The sequence below is a fragment of the Nilaparvata lugens genome, chromosome X, assembly GCF_014356525.2.
Source record: "Nilaparvata lugens isolate BPH chromosome X, ASM1435652v1, whole genome shotgun sequence".
NCBI classification, from domain to species: Eukaryota; Metazoa; Arthropoda; class Insecta; order Hemiptera; family Delphacidae; genus Nilaparvata; species Nilaparvata lugens.
Window position 1 is genome coordinate 63,392,388 of NC_052518.1, and position 18,385 is coordinate 63,410,772.

Consider the following 18,385-nt stretch of genomic DNA (forward strand, 5'->3'; position numbering starts at 1 on the left):
GCCAGTTTTCGAACGTTTACCAAAATCTCTCATCCATCTGGAAGTCGTACAAGAGCAACCTTAGGATTCACATGTAGAACCTCTAATTAGAGACATACACCGATTGCGCCCAGCGGTCAAATAGGAGTGATACATAGCTTCCATACACACGTTTACTGTTCACGTAGCGACATCATCACTGCTTGTCACATTATTTGTCCCGCTCTCTATCTGACGAAGTGATAAAGGTATATTTACTTTCAGATAACCATCTGCTATAAAACGACCATTCCTTCCTATTCGACTCTAAAATAATTTTGATCAGAGCCTTGACATGTTTTAGAGATCTGCATTGTTGATTTCTAATTTTCATGTACATATGAGTTGGCCTAGCCCTTAACAAAAAAGTGAGTATGTACATCTAGCCTAAATGATATCAGATCGAACTAACGTTTATCGAAAATTTGATTTTTCCTTTTATTCTTTATTTTTTTCACTTTGATATTGTGGTAATTATTCATATTAAAAAGACTAAGAAATTGTCAAAAAAACACAGATTTGATTCCCCACATGAAAATTTGATTCCCCAATGATACAATTTCCTAAATTTTAAATTCTATATCTATCACTCACATTGTCTCTGTCATAAGAACAAATTCAGAAATGAAAAGTCAAAACATTGGAATGAATGATTGAAACGATATTTTTGCTGGAGCCAACTTGACAGTGATGAATGAGCAGTTATGATGAGATCATGGTTCTAGCCAAATCTTTTTTTATATAAATTAGAATAGAATTATAAGATAATAATCCTCATCTCATTAACTAGGCTAATATGTTGTCATATGATGCAGTAGTGTTTTGCTTGGAGCATATTCAGGATACTGGAGTGAATTTGAATTTCACTCCTTCAGTTGGGGAACGTCATGTCGGCTGCTAGTGAGAGCGAAATGACGTCACTCATGATGACGTCACGGACGTTCACTATGTTACGTTCAGTATGTGAGTGGCCAAATACATTCTGACCGTTAGGCGCAATCTGTAGATTCTCCTAGTTAGTGATGTTATGGATCATGTTTGCTTCGCCTCACAAAATACTCCATCTATGCTTTTTTGCGTTATGTAACTAGGTTGGTGAAGGCGTCACTGAGGTTGGACTGAGAAGATCAATGAACATGAGGTGCAGATGATAGCCGTGCATATAAGAGAGTATATACTACTCAGTGATTCGGGTAGTACATTTTCCAGTTACTTATATTCATAGCTAGTTATCAACTAGCTATCCATTGCTAGTTAGACGAACTTCTAAAATATCTCATTGTATCGCTCCTCTTGTCGGTCTCCTTGGGGATTGTAGGGAGTGGTGAAACTGGTACGTATATCATTCCTTTTGACGTCGAATTACTGTTTTGAATCCTTTGAGTTTTTCAAATAGCACTCAAGAACTAATCCATGATAGGAATAAAACTTTATTTTATAGTTTATGTACTATCAAAAAAACGTTTCATACCAGTCTCCGATATGTGTTCTCGAAAGGCAGTAATGTTGTAGTACGGCGGAAAGACTGTGTAACACTAACTGAGACCATAGTTGCCAGATCTGTCAACTTGCTTTGACGAGCTGCAAGCTGCATGTAATTGTTACTGAAATGTAATGTAATGTACTTCCCTGGGAAAGTTGAGTGTGAGAAATTTAACTGGGGGAATCTATCCTCAAGTAATGTATTTTGCACATTCCGTCCATTTTGAAACTCCTATGGTAACGTAGATAATGAACGATGTTCATAGATGATTGATTAGGTAGCAGGAATCGGAAAAATTAAGTGTAGTAGTGAGGAGTGATACGACGAGCCTTATAGTAATTATTGCAAAACCCCAGTGACACAGTTTCTAGCAAAAAACCAGTGGAGTGCTACTGTAGATACTAATAATAGCGTGTAATTGAGTTTGAGTGTTTAAAATTTGATAAGCTACGTCTTTGAATGAGTTTAACTGGTCTTTTTCACTCTGTTTTTGCCAATTGAACTCATCTTTTTCGAAATGCTTCCATTCACCTGTTTGTTGTGATCATATAGGGGAAGAAATGATGGAGTGTTGGAAAGATTGAATATTGGGTGGCTACATTCAGTATATGACGCTTTCTGTTCTGTTGCAGTTCAATTTCGTCGGAAAGCTTTTGGGACCAAAGGGAAATTCGTTGAAAAGGCTCCAAGAGGAGACAATGACGAAAATGGCGATACTCGGCCGAGGCTCCATGCGTGACAGACATAAAGTGAGTGATCCAACATCATTTCAATTTCCAATCAATGTGGCAGCTCGATTTATCCCGCTGAACCAACCAATCTTCATTTGATAATAATTATCAGAATACTGCAAATGCATATTGAATTATTCATGATAAATACAGAAGAATACCTGTTGATACCTGAATATTTGATGTTCGTAACAATAATAATTCTGATAGAGTGAATGTATTCCGATTAATGTACAATTAAATACCATGAAAAGTTCTGCTACTGCAACTACTGACAACAGAGGAAAAAATTAGTAGAAAGTCGATGAGCTCTATGCAATACATAATATTTGTGGGAGACGGAATCTTCCTGATTGAAGATCAGACATGTTATTTTGGTTAAAATAAACCTGTAATCATGATATTCAAGATTCGATTCCCACTGGAGTTCGATCTGATCATAGTCTTTATCAGGGGCGCCATTTAGGGGGTGGCAGGGGGTGCCTTGACCCCCCAAAGGATTGGATAAATAATGAAAACTCGGGTCTATCTTCACGAATCCTCGGAATCTCATACTGATTTAATACTATTTTTAAACAGCAGTAGTATAATTATTCCTTCTACAGTATCAACAATGTAGCAAAATTGCCTTGAAAGTATGGCTACGGGTACGGAGTAATATTTTCCTCAGTGCTGTAGTTGAAGCTTAAATATAGAATGGACCCAAGATTATTGATCAGGGCACAATAAGTGAGTTATTGCATGAATTTCAACGTAAAAATTAACAAGTTGCAAGATGTTACAGTGAAGGAAAAAGGAAGGGCACAATCAGACAATCAAAAATTATGGGAACAGCTTATTGTTTCTTCAGCTTTCTAACTCAAAGCTATTTTCCAATTAGAATATGATCCCCAATGAAATAGTTGAAATTGTCATTGTAAAAGAAGAATTTATGTCTCCATTACTTTTAAGAAATCAGTTTCACTGTATTTCCACTCTAGGGCCTCTCTGTAGGCCTATATTTCTAATAAATATTTCATGATTTTTAATAAATAATAATGTTTATGTTTGTATTGATACTTTAACCACATTTATATAAAACTGGGAAAATAGAAATCATATTTATAATACTATTTATAATAATAGTTAAGGCACTGAAATTTGTTAGTGACCTGATAATAGTCAAAGCTGCGATTAGTCATGTTGAGGTCAGTGTTCATATCACCCATGACAAGGACACGGCTATAAGATGGCATAAGAGAAAGCATTGCATTTTTAAAATCAGTAAAATGACCGATTTTCGGGGGACGATAGCAAATTCCAACAAGTAATCTATTAGATCTGGACAAAGATAATTCAAGGAACATGAATTCTGGTCTAGCAGAGTATACTGGTTCAGATGTGAGTAATATTTTAGTTTTCATACCGTCTTTGACATACACTGCTACGCCCCCACAAGCTTTATTCAACCTATCATTACGGAAAAGATTATACCCAGGCAGGGCAACTTGGTTGGATGGAATGTTAGGTTTCAAGAATGATTTCGAGATACCAAATTTAACAGACAATTAACAGAGGACCGAGAAGCGTGGAGAGCTGTAGTGGAGGCGGCCAAAGCTCATATTGGGATGTAGTGCTTAAAAAAAGTGGGCGAAGGATGTCAAAATTCTCGTGCGTCGAACGCAAGTTTCGCCAGAATAGTCTAGGATGAAGATCTCAAACCTTTTGAGGGATTAAAAAATCAGAATATCACTGACTTGACGCTGTAAATCTAAATCTTTTGTCTCTATCTTTTCTATTTTCTTTTATACCTATACTTGGATTTCTCGTATTCCAAGTGTGCGTACTGTCACATTATATAATATGAAATACTTTCCTTTTTATATTAGACTTAACCAACAGGAGTTCAAAATGATACAAATAAACATGTATAGATCATATTTTCCTAGAAAACATGAAATAAATACTGAGAGTATATCAGCAACTATGATTAAATCAAATATTACCGACTACTTTATCACAACTATTCTTTGGAAATCTATGTCATTGTGAATGAATAAACAGATACCTTCACTCTGAATATACTTATTCTTTTTATATCTGCTAATCGTAGTCTTGAAATAGTTAAATCGTGGTTGAATAGCCATTTTTTAACACTAAATGCGAGTGAAAATAAATACATATCTTTTTCCCCTAACAGAAGCGGTCAGCCTCTTGATGAGCTTCAGCTGATAATACACAGTCATAACAACATCACTGTTAACTGCACTTGTCCAACAATAGAAAGAGTTAAATCAATCAAATATTTAGGTGTTTCCGTGGATCAGCATATTAAGAGCCGGTTTCCGAGCTCGGGATTTAGCTAAGTTCTAGACTTCCAGGCTTTAAACTCTGAAGTCAGAAAATTGGCTTGCCGAGTCAGAGCGTTGACGTAGTTCAGGACTTGAATAGACTCTGGAGTTTAGAAATCACGTTAGACCCTGGAGTTTATAATTTCGCTTCCTGAGTGAAGGGCTTATAAGTCCAGGACTTGAATCAGATTCTCGCCTCTTCCCGGGTTGAGGATTAATCAAAAATCGTCAAGTCCAGAACTTAAAACAGCGTAATTTTAAACCCCGACTGGGGTAGGGTTGAAATTTAAGTTCTATACTTAACTGGGCAATTCAGTTATTGTTTTGGAGTAGATGAAAAAGTTTTATCTTCAATAGATGTCATGAAATACCCAAATTATTTGGATTAGTCCATCCAAATTCATAATTTTATAGTTTGCAAGTTTATTTTGCAATGAAATTGTATGAAAATCATGCGTAAAAAACTAACCTTATTTTACGATTGTGACATAACCTAAAATTGTTCAAGAAAAATAATACAAGGATTGCCTTGGAATTTATATTCCAATCTGAATGTTATTAATCGATGTCATATTCAGCATATTAATATAACAATAATGCATTATTATTCTAGTATTTTTTCAAACAAATTACTTTTTCAAACTAAATAGCCTAATGGAATTTTCATTCCCAAATCACTGGTTAGGATCAATGATCAATGATAGCATAAAATGTCCATTCATCTTTCAAAAGGATAGATTTCGCCTTTGACTCACGAAGAGTCTCACATAGACCCTGGAGTTTAGAAGATAAAACTTTGACTCGAAAAGTTGATTTAGACCCGAGCTCTTATTTTAGTCCTGGACTCCTGTAAATCCAGAACTTATAGATCCCAAGCTCGGAAACCGGCCCTAAATGGTACATACACATTCAGAATCTATGCTTCAAACTGTAATATTTAATAGCAATTTTTTACAGAATAAACCAATTAAAAGACTTGAATATTTTGAGAACGATTTACTACGCTTGCTTATGCTCATTCACTCTCCCATTATAATATAGAAGTATGGGGAGGAGCAGCGTATGACACTCATTTTAAAGAACTTCTATAATACAAAAGCATATTATTGGAGCTGCGCTTGGAAGACCCAGACTCTATCCCAGCAGACTAATATTTGGAAAGATAGATCTACCAATGTTATGTCAGACTTATGTGACAAATTCACTTATTTTCATTATTTGAAATACAAATCAATTTACCCGTTGCACAATCCCTTATAATATACGTTCAACTATAGTAAATGCTTTCAATATTAATTTTACTTCATGAAATATTGTGAACACCACTTTGAATATGAGAGTAATAGGCTAATAAATAAAATTCCAGAAGTCTTTATTAAGGATAAAATAAGAAATACAAATTGAGATTAATAAAATCGTAGGTAAGATAAAACTATGATTTGAAAATTGTGAAATGAGTTGACTGAATCACCAATTTTGGCAATATCAATTATTTATTATTGAGTAAAAAATATTAGAACTCAACAATTATTATATTATTTTTCTGTGCATTTATATCTTGTTTATCAATTAGTTGGATTATTGATGAAACCCAACATCCATAGATTATCATCCATCAACAGAATTGTTTCATTTGTACTGCAGTTATAAGATTAAAAAAATGTATTTCTTATTTTTAGAACTTGTGGCTGGAGCACAAGGCTTATTTTTCCAGTCATGCCAGAAACTATTGTATTTTAATGATTATTATAATTTGTAAAAATATTTCTTGTATTTGGCAATAGATTCATTATTCATTATTCATTATTCATCATTCATTTCCATTATTCATTATTCATTATTCATTATTCATTATTCATTATTCATTATTCATTATTCATTATTCATTATCATTATTCATTATTCATTATTCATTATTCATTATTCATTATTCATTATTCATTATTCATTATCATTATTCATTATTCATTATTCATTATTCATTATTCATTATTCATTATTCATTATTCATTATTCATTATTCATTATTCATTATTCACTATTCATTATTCATGATTCATTATTCATGATTCATTATTCATGATTCATTATTCATATTCGTTATTCATTATTCATAATTCATTATTTGTTATTCATCATTCATTATTCATTACGCATTGTTCGTTGTTCATTATTCATTATTCATAATTCATAATTAATAATTCATAATTCATTATTCATTATTCATTATTCGTTGTTCATTGCTCATTATTCATTATTCATTATTCATTATTCATTATTCATTTCATTATTCATTATTCATTATTCATTATTCATTATTCATTATTCATTATTCATATTCATTATTCATTATTCATTATTCATTATTCATTATTCATTATTCATTATTCATTATTCATTATTCATTATTCATTATTCATTATTCATTATTCATTATTCATTATTCATTATCATTATTCATTATTCATTATTCATTATTCATTATTCATTATTCATTATTCATTATTCTCTTAAAAAAGATATAAGTGATCTGACAAATGATTTATGTTTTTTTCATATTATAGAAGAAGAGCCTACCATCAAATCATTACACTATTGGAATCAACTGTAGATTTTGGAGTCTAAGAAAACTTTTTAACAAATTTATTTCTTTCAGGATTCAAGTTAATTTGTTGAAGAAGACTCCAACATCATTCGTTTCTAATAACCAGACTTTTAATTTAATATAATTTATCCTGAATAACTATTCTGAGAAATAAAGATTTTTGTTTCTAGTCTTCTATTTGTAAGGACAAAATAATTTTGAAAATAGCAACAAAGTGAGGAGATTCTTTCTTCATAATAAGTTGAGTGTGATCACTAATGAGATCATTGCAGATTTGAATGAGAACTGTAATAGTTATGGAATTTTTGTCAGACTAACAAATTCACTGATCTGAAATTTGTATAAATTGAGTAACTATTGTGAAGTTAGTGTTTGTTCAGGTTAATCATTATTTGTGAATTGATTAGAAAAATCTTGTGTGTTCCTAAAAAATAAATGTATATATCTTAAATATTTGATTCATCAATAATCCTTACCTTGTTCTAGTACTAGTAGTAGCTACTCAGCAACTCAATGTCAGGAGAAGCTCACTTTAAACAGAGTAAAGACTTAAGTCCTTAATACGAAGCCAGTTCAACTGGTTAACTGTTGGATAGATTCATACGATCACCATTAAAAACCTATAATGTTTTCCATTTCAATGGGAAACATTATAGCTAGTTTTCTGTGGGAAAAATCAATAATAATATTCAGTTTGAGTGATTTATCATGGTTGTAGATGGTGTCATCACTAAAAAATATTGAAGCTTGAGCGATTAGTCAACTACATAAAAATGTATATTGAAGAATATTATCTTGATGAAAGTGAACTCTCACTCTGTAATAGTAGTAGTTATGAGAATAGAATGATACACTTATTCACTACATGGGGTCGAATAATAATAGAATTATGTGGTATGCATGTCTATGCTCACCTCATCTTATTACATCTTTATACACAGACAAGTAAAAATTGAATATCATGATAACACCTCCACCCTTCCAGTCAGACTAACAGTTCATTATTATAGATTATTCATTATTCATTATTCATGATTCATTATTCATTATTCATTATTCATTATTCATTATTCATTATTCATTATTCATTATTCATTACTCATTACTCATTATTTATTATTATTATTATTATTTATTATTCATTATTCATTATTCATTATTCATTATTCATTATTCATTATTCATTATTCATTATTCATTATTCATTATTCATATCATTATTCATTATTCATTATTCATTATTCATTATTCATTATCATTATTCATTATTCATTATTCATTATTCATTATTCATATTCATTATTCATTATTCATTATTCATTATTCATATTCATTATTCATTATTCATTATTCATTATTCATATCATTATTCATTATTCATTATCATTATTCATTATTCATTATTCATTATTCATTATTCATTATCATTATTCATTATTCATTATTCATTATTCATTATTCATTATTCATTATTCATTATTCATTATTCATTATTCATTATTCATTATTCATTATTCCATTATTCATTATTCATATTCATTATTCATTGGTAATTATTCATTACTCGCTTATTTGCTTATTCAATTGGAAAAAAGAATGATACGTTCAACATCTTTTTTTGACATTTATCCATAGAAAAACAAATTGAATGATTATGATAATCGAACAATAATAAGCAAGGCTGATACAAACAATAACAGTCTATTTTCATCAGTATGCTTACAACACTTGAAGGAAGAAGTTGTACCATGAAGACACAAATCATCTGGAAAATAGTATTTGTTCTTCTCTTTATAATATGTTGTGTGAATATACTATTACTTTTCTATATTGTTTTGAAAAATGTGATTCATTGATTCAAAAAATTGATAGTAAAAGAATATTAGAATCTGTACAAATTGTATGAGGTACATTTGTACAAAATAAAATTAGGAGAACGGGGCAAGAATTTTGGAGAGGTTGAAAAAGAAAAATTAGTAGAGATCTGCCTAAAATACAAAAATGTAATAGAAAATAAAAAGACAGATGAATATTCAATAACAGATAACAACAAGGCATGGGATGCAGTGAGAGAAGAATATAATTCTATCTAAATCATCATAAAAGATTTGGATGATGATGATAATCAAACAATAATTATAATGATTGTGATTCTGAAATAATTTTGGTTTTATTGTTGTGTGTACCATTTCCTCTTTAATTTTAATTCTGAAGATTGTAGCAATGACATTGTCTCAAACAACAAACTGATTTTGGCATTATTTCGTTCAATAAAAAAAGCTATAGCTCATACCATATGATTGGGATTAGGTGTACGGTAGCCAAAGAATAAGATGAAACAACGCTATAGCTATTGATTCAATAACTTTATCCAATTAATAAATCTTTATTGGTTTTCTCAAACATATTTATAGAATCCATAGCTATGGAACGATTTATCTGTTCAATGAATCTGGCAACAGGGCATGATCCAAAACCAGCACTCTCCTAAACAAACTTCATACATCGTTCCTATGGTAACCATGGTATTCCATGCTTCTTGTTGTGAGGTAATTTCCTATGGTACTGACATCTTTTGGCTGATGACACCAAATAAGGGCTATCAATGCTAAATATAGTGCAACTTTGATTCTGTTTTGTTTTTAAAATACTAGTGATCTACACTCATTTTAATTTTATTTTGTAATTTTATTTTCATAACTTAATTTTTTGATTGCAACCAAAAATTTGACAAATTTATCCATTCCATAAATATTCATAGGCTGGATTTTGGCACTATAGTTTATCGAGGGATTTATGGATTCAATAAGTTTAAGGAGCGTTCTAGAAATGCATTTCTCATATTTATCGATTCAATAAAGTTATTGAATCGATAAACAGCTTATGGAACGACTGAGAAACCGGGCATACAGTTTATCGAGAGATTTAAGGATTCAATAAGTTTATGGAGCGTTCTAGAAACGCATTTCTCATGTTTATCGATTCAATAAAGTTATTGAATGGATAAACAGTTTATGGAACGACTGAGAAACCGGGCATACAGTTTATCGAGAGATTTAAGGATTCAATAAGTTTATGGAGCGTTCTAGAAACGCATTTCTCATGTTTATCGATTCAATAAAGTTATTGAATGGATAATGTTTATGGAACGACTGAGAAACCGGGCATACAGTTTATCGAGAGATTTAAGGATTCAATAAGTTTATGGAGCGTTCTAGAAACGCATTTCTCATGTTTATCGATTCAATAAAGTTATTGAATGGATAATGTTTATGGAACGACTGAGAAACCGGGCATCAGACTATGAAAGTTCATGTCAAATAATCGGCTACATAACACTATGCAGATGGTGTAATGGAGTGAATTTGTTACAATACTATTACAATGAATGAATTCGAGGCTACTTTCTTGTATTTATAAAATATAATTATATAGTACCCTTTGAAATTAATAAAATAATAAAAGGCTTCTTTTTCCAGTCACACCAAAAACTATTGTATTTTTATGTTTATTTTTATTTGTAAAAATATTTCTTGTATTTAGCAATAAATTCATTATTCATTATTCATCATGAATATCTTGCAAACAAGAATACAACTTGTAACGTAACTACTAGTTTCGGTGATCACACCATTGTCAGGTTATAAAAATAAATTTCCAATAAATGTTTACTAATAGTTTTGTTATTATAAATTTATTCGTTACAATAGATTTTTTTTAATTCCCACATTACTGAATGGATTTGAAGATCATAGCACATCATCCTAGGAGAATTTTCTAGTTCACCAGAAAACAGAAATCGAAGAACCATGGCTAACTAAAGGTAGAAAAATTTCATTGAAAAAGAAGAGAGAATTGAACAAGAATATAAGGAACTCGATCGACTAACAGTTCATTGACTATGTCAGACAGTACAACAATATACTTCAGGAAGTAATTAAACTCTCAGAGAGAACGTGCAACAATTGAATCAAAGCGGAGGTTACATGGGATACTGTGAAAAAGAGAGTGGTGAAATTACGGTAAAACATGTTATTAATGATAACTATTTTGATAAATGGGGTGAGACTTTCAAATAGAATGAGTATTGAAAATTCATTTAATGAGTTCTTTATGAACGAAACAGTAAAGCACTGGCCACACCAATAAAGCACTGGCCACACCAAAACAGTGTAGCACTGGCTACACCAACATGAGTGTGGTTCTCTAGTAGTGGGGGAAGGCCAGCAACCACAGTGCTGTACTTCATCTCGTAGTACTGTAGGTAGGGGGTTTACAAACTGACCGACCAGGAAACTGACCGACCTGCAAAGTGACCGTCCTGAAAACTGACCGTCCAACAAACTGACCGTCTTGCAAAGTGACCGTCTTGCAAACTGACCGTCCTTATGACGTCATAAGCACCCCGACAGGGGGAACATCAACTGTTCAATGGGAGAGCCGATCGACTGTAAACAGAGATGGCCTTGAAGTTCCTAGCGTTCCACAATTCCACTTTGAATACTTTGAAGTAATGCGCATGCGCTGGATCGACCAATAGAATTTACACGCGCGTCTAGCCACTACATTTTAAAGCCTAGGTTTCTCTGAACCACGCAGCGTTACTGCGGGATGCGCGATGACGTAATCATGCAAAAGTTTGCTGCAGCTATTGCTAGGGAAGTGTTTTCTCTGACTTCACGCGCGCAATTCTCTGTAATTCCCTCTGCGTCGCGCACTCAAGAATTTTACTAGTAATTCAATTGTTCCAAAAAATAATAATGCTTTAGTTACCTGAATATGCCTACTAATTATTAGATAGCAAACAATAATTTCGGCTCTAATTTTCATACAAAACTTCAACACCATAGTAAAGGTTTCAACTTGATTCAAATCAAATCATTTATTTGCCATACAACAAATACATATTCAAAACGAATAAAAGAAAATACATAATTTTATAAACAAAAGTATAAAATAATAAAATAAAAAGTAAGCATAAATAATACCAAAATCATAATTAGATACTTTTCATTAACTGTTTTGTTCAATTTTTCATAATTTTTACTTCAGTTCTTGAACTTGAATTTTTTCTAGGGGAGAGGAATAAAACCATTTTTCCAAATATTCAGGGATGTATCTCCCCTGTTAACGGTGGAAATTAGGCTACCCCCGTTTATCATAACCGGGAAATTTTAAGGGTAGAAGAAGCTGCTGGTGCATTGTTTAAGGATATGAACTACTATGGGTGGCCATACTTATCTTCTCAACCACATGCTTGAAACTCAATAAACTATGATCAACTCTGAAAAAATATAAGCTACATTGAATTTCTTCAAAATAATAGATGGTGAAAAATAACAAAATTGACTCACCTTAAAGTGCTATTTTTCTATTTTCATGCTATCTCAGTCCATATACACTAGACCATTCACTGTCGAGCTTATAGTTTCATAATTATCATTGTGATATTCTCTCATCTCCTAGATATTTGTTCGACTCATACAATATAAAGAAAGCTAACTAAGTAGTTGCTGAATTGGCCACGAAATAAATGTAGGTCTCATTTCGCTGGGGGGGGATACATCCTCATATCCCCCCTGGATACGCCACTGACACAACAGCACAGGACAGAATTTACTCTGATGGACAGTATTAGAGGAGGCTGTGGTTTATAACTGCGCGAGGTCTACTATTCACAGAACAGTACCTCATAAAACAAATATATTGAAAGCCTAAAATATTCCCTAAACTTGGTATCTTTATCCAACAGATGCCTGGTAATCACAATTCTAGAAAACCCTTCTTATCCCCAGTCAATAAAAAGTTCAATGGGTTTTCATTTACAAAATTCATTAATAGATCATTAGCTACAAAGACGTGTTGGACATCTATGTTGCCTATGACTGAAAATATAATCGCGCGCTGCAAGGTTGCTGTCAGAGAAAACACCCGCTTTTTTTATCACGCACGCGTGATTTTCGCGTATCACGGTTGACGGAACCCGCAATAACGCTGTGTGGTTCAAAGAAACCTAAGCTTAAAATTGCTAATACTTTGAAGTAATGCACATGCGCTGGATCGATCAATCGAATTTACAAAAATTGCTAATATTCTCAAGCATGAGCAACGATCAACAAGAACTTATTATGTTATGTTATTATATGTGTAGACTTGGTTAGACCGAAGTATAATACTAGTAGTTCTGTGAACAGTAACCTCGCGCAGTTTTATAAACCGCAGCCTCCTCATATACTGTCCATCAGAGTAAATTCTATCCTGTCGTGTCGTGTCAGCAAGATATCGGTGTGAAAACGGCTAATGGCTGTTCGGGTTGGTGTATCAAAAATGCTAACATCAAAAGCTAATCTCCTTCAAGACATACTGGCAACAGGACAGCCCGAGTTCAAAGCAGAGAAAATTTGAGAGCCAATACTATGGTATTTTAGTTATTAATTGCATGCGTTATTGCACGCAATCATTAGTTCATTTAATAGTTCCTTAAATTTGCATTCAATGAGTCACGCAATCAATAGTCTACACAGTTGCTGATTTCTTTCCCAAGTTACATTGACATATGCGTCATGGCATGCAATTTATTATAATCCACTCGACAGCTGATTTATGATGAATAATTCTATAGTCTGATTTTTACTCTAATATATTGGCGTAAGAGGGAGGTGCCTTTTTCCTTTTATATTATCCTTGAAATTTCCAAAAACCTTGTATATAGACTACGTCGACGCGCAATTTGAAAAGGAACATCTGTCAAATTGCATGAAAATCTATTACCGCGTTTCGCCGTAAATGCGCAACATATAAACATTTAAACATAAAGAGAAATGCCAAACCGCCGACTTGAATCTTAGACCTCACTTCGCTCGGTCAATTAATAGACCTGCAGTTTTACTTATGCTAGGATCGAAATTTCAGGTGGGTTCCCAACCACGGAGACGTGATTATGCAGCTCATAATTTTCTGTTAGCTGAGCTGGCCTATGAGATCCTGCGTTTATTCATTTATTCAACGATGATTCAATCGATGACATTAATCAAACAACAGCTGTTTCTCTTCAAGTTACATTGATATATTAAATTGATTGCGTCATTGCATGCAATTTATAATCCTCTCGACAGCTGATCTATGATGAATAATTGTAAAATCTGACAAAGCATCTTTGGAACGGTTCCACTTGTTTTTCGTTCCACTACTACGTAGACTTCATGTCGTCATCATGTCTGCCTGTCTGCGCGCTGTGTCTTTTGTGCATCTGCGCTGTTCAGTGACGTCTCAATCGCGGTTTTTTGCCACTGCTCCATCAGCTGGTTTTCTATGCTTTTATTTGTATTTTCTCGTCGGATTTTTTGCCGTTGCAATTTTAATATTTGTGCTATTCGATTTTTTAGAATTTAATCTTGTCTTTTGGCATCTTACCTTTTTGATATTTGCCACTTTTTCAACAAACGTTTGTAAACGTTTTCGTACGTGGCTACATTTCCGCTTTCCCCCTTCTCTTACTAGCGTCTTTGCTTTTTGCTGTTTGTCGTTCAATGGGGATAGTCGATGGTGCATTTACGCCTTCGGTCTAAACCTTTCATCTGAATTCATTGGACTTACAAAACCTTTTTAAAGTGTGAATTATTCTTCAAATCAATTTGTTTGTTCTATTCTTCAGTGTGATTCAATTATTCATTGAGTTCCTCACTCAATTACTCTGGTAAAATTGGATAAACTTTGTCTAAAATTGCAACCGCGTGTGAGCGTTTCATCGCTATTCATTTGATCTACAAAACCTTTTTAAAGTGTGAATTATTCTTCAAATTAATTCGTTTGTTCCATTCTTCAGTGTGATTCAATTATTCATCGAGTTCCTCACTCAATTACTCTGGTAAAATTGGATAAACTTTGTCTAAAAATTGCAACCTCATGTAAGCTTCAGTTGCCATTTTTTCTACAATTGGCTTCACCTCGTGAACCTCAAATTTTCAAGTGCATCATCTCTACTGTTTGGAAATCAATCCAAAAATTCCACAATTTGAAGATCGGATTATTCGTTTGGAATTCTACTCACTCCAGCCTACCTTTCCATTGGGGGATTCGCCTGCTGTAATGGACGTTTCCATGCTTGTCAACGCATGGCCTAATCACCTCATCGCTTGCTGATGTCCTGTTCCTGTTGGTATTGCAGAGTCGTTGCCTGTCTGCCGGGCCGCATCTCCTCTTCAAAATTTTATTCAGGTTATGTAGATCGTTCTTTTCAATTTTCATTTACGTATACATCATAATTGATTTATTAATGTCTATCTTGACATTCAACTCATTGAGGCCACTGACGCCTACTTATTATTTGATTAATGTCTATCTTGACATGCAATTCACTAAGACCACCGACGCCTATTAATTCATTGTATTTAACAGTTACCCTTGGCTTTACAAGTGATTCATTGAGGCCACTGACGCCTACTTATTGTTTTATTAATGTCTATCTTGACATTCAACTCATTGAGGCCACTGACGCCTATTTATTATTTGATTAATGTCTATCTTGACATGCAATTCACTAAGGCCATCGACGCCTATTTATTTATTGGATTTGACAGTTACCCTTGACTTCACAAGTGATTTTTTTGAGGCCACTGACGCCTATATAATTGTATTCAATAGTAGCAACTATTAATTCATTGGATTTGACAGCTACCCTTGGCTTTACAAGTGTTTCACTGAGGCTACCGACGCCTACCTATTGTTTAGTTAATGTCCATCTTGACATTCATTTCACTGAGGCCATCGACGACTATTTATTTATTGGATTTGACAGCTACCCTTGGCTTTATAAGTGATTCATTGAAGGCCACTGTCGCCTATTACTCGTTCTAATTGATGTCTGTCTTGACATTCAATTCATTGAAGGCCCATGTCGCCTATATTTACCTGGATAATCTTCATTGTATTTATTAGCTACCCTTAGCTCTTAAGTGATATTTTAAGGCCAGTAGCGCCTATTAATTATTTGGTCAAGGTCTATCTTGACATTCTAATTACTGAAGGCTTATGCCGCATATTGTTATGTACTCTATTTGTTGATCACTATCTGCAGATCATTGTCATATTTTTATTAATAATAATATTATTATTATCCCTCTTATAATCATTAATATTGTACCTTAGTAATAACTTTCATTATTGCACTCAATTATATTCATTTCAGGTATCATTATTAATACCTTTGCTTTTATTGCAATATCATTAATACCAATATCATTAATAATTTAATATCATTAATACCTTTGCAGTTATTGTCAGACCTCAATGGTCATTAATGTCATTGACCTAATTTCTTTTAAATTTTGTAGTTCTCTACATTATTTCACATGTTGTAATTTTCCCAAGATTTGACTCATTGTTTTTGTATGTGGCCATCTGCCTACTATTATCATCTTATTATTATTAAATCTTATATTGTTGATTCATTTAGTCTTTTATTGGCGTACTTACCACACTTCAAGCTATCAGTATTTTTATGTACAGAATTCAAAGATTTATTTGTAGGTATTTATATCAACTATCATCCACAGTCCACTGCCCTGCCCTTGGATTCTGTCAATAATATTCTAGTCTGATTTTTACTCTAATATTGGCATATGAAGGAAGCGCCTTTTCCTTTTATATTATCCTTGAAATGCAAAATTTCCAAAAGCCTTGTATATACGTCGACCCGCAATTTAAAAAGGAACATACCTGTCAAATTTCATGAAAATCTATTACCGCATTTCGCCGTAAATGCGAAGGAACATAATTATAAACATAAAGAGAAATGCAAAACCGTCGACTTAAATCTTAGACCTCACTTTGCTCGGTCAATTATGTTCCTATATATTTTTATTATATATTATTTACTACATCTATATAGGCCTATTGCTACACAGAATATACAAGCACACTATATTCAAATTGCTATACAGTCGAGCCTCTCTATAACAAGCCACCACTTAATAAATTCTTCTAAGCAACAAATATTTTTACCTTGTCCCATGACATTTCAGAATTTTGGCTGCTTATTTTTTTCTATAACGAATTTTGGACCTCTCAACTACAAAGTTATCTCTCTTCACTTCAACATACAAGATGTAGTGTGTATAAGAAGCCAACAGTCAGAATTGTTTAGTTTCAGCAGAAAGGTCAATAAACTAAAAATAATGACAAGTTCAGGTAGGGAGAAGATAGGATGGTAAACAGTGAATAGAGTTTGAAACACATGTCGGAAATTGAATGCAAGTTACTGGAAATAGAATTTCAAAAACCTGTCATTCGTAGAACGGCAGGTAGACAGGACTTTCCCATCCTTCTGCTTTTGTCACACATTTCAATTCTTAGAGCTGATGATGATGATGAGTTCTATAAGTTTTCAAAATTATCAGGCGAGGATTACAACTAAAAATAGTGTAGACTACCAGACATTTTCGACTGTTTGAATAGAGATGTGAGTCGTTTATTAAACGTGATGTTTTACTCAAATGCAAAATTTTTATGTCAAAAACAAATGCCATAATGGAGATAGAAAGGTACAAAACAGAAGAGAAAGGGCTTATATATATATATCTGTACATTCACATTACATTAGACATAAGGATGATATAACTAGATCTACAGTTAGATTGACTGAAACTCTGAAGTACCTACAAATTTGCATGTCTAATTTACTACCAGATAATGTTAAGCAGTTACCATTGAAAACGTTTTGTATTGCTGTTGATGAATGGCTCAAGTCTAAAGCTTTTTATTCTGTTAATGAGTACCTGGAATAACTCAATGTGTATGAGTAAATTTTATCGTTTGTATGGTCTATCTTGTGATACCGGTATTTTACCTTTTACTGACAGAGCCTATTTTTCATGATTTTTTTCCTTAGTTTATTGTTAAAGTTAGCATATCATTCTATTTATGTATTTTATTATTAAATTTGTAGGCACCTGCTGTAAAATCTTTTAGGTTTAGTGAAACCAATTTGGTAATGCATTTTTCTGCATTTTTTAATGCAGTTTTCATAATAATATTGTAAAAAATATATACCATCGTTTCTTATCTCTTTTAAAATAGAAATGAAGTATCTTTTTGATATTTGATATTATTTTGATGAGATAGCAGTGCACCCGTTCTTGTTAGGGAGGACTGAAAAGTAGGGAACAATTATCAAAGTTTTTAATATTATTATATACCAGTACAAATGTTTATCAAAGTA

General features: G+C 32.6%; 1 protein-coding gene across 4 annotated transcripts in view; it reads left to right on the plus strand.

The window, feature by feature from the left end:
• The window catches only part of LOC111053607 (KH domain-containing, RNA-binding, signal transduction-associated protein 2), a 1,288,254-nt gene that overhangs the window by 1,051,075 nt on the left and 218,794 nt on the right, over nt 1-18,385 (plus strand). For all 4 annotated transcript variants that reach the window (XM_039441331.1, XM_039441334.1, XM_039441333.1 and 1 more), the window contains one exon: nt 2,134-2,250. In XM_039441331.1, the coding sequence (XP_039297265.1) occupies nt 2,134-2,250 (117 nt within the window). The remainder of the gene's footprint in view (nt 1-2,133; nt 2,251-18,385) is intronic.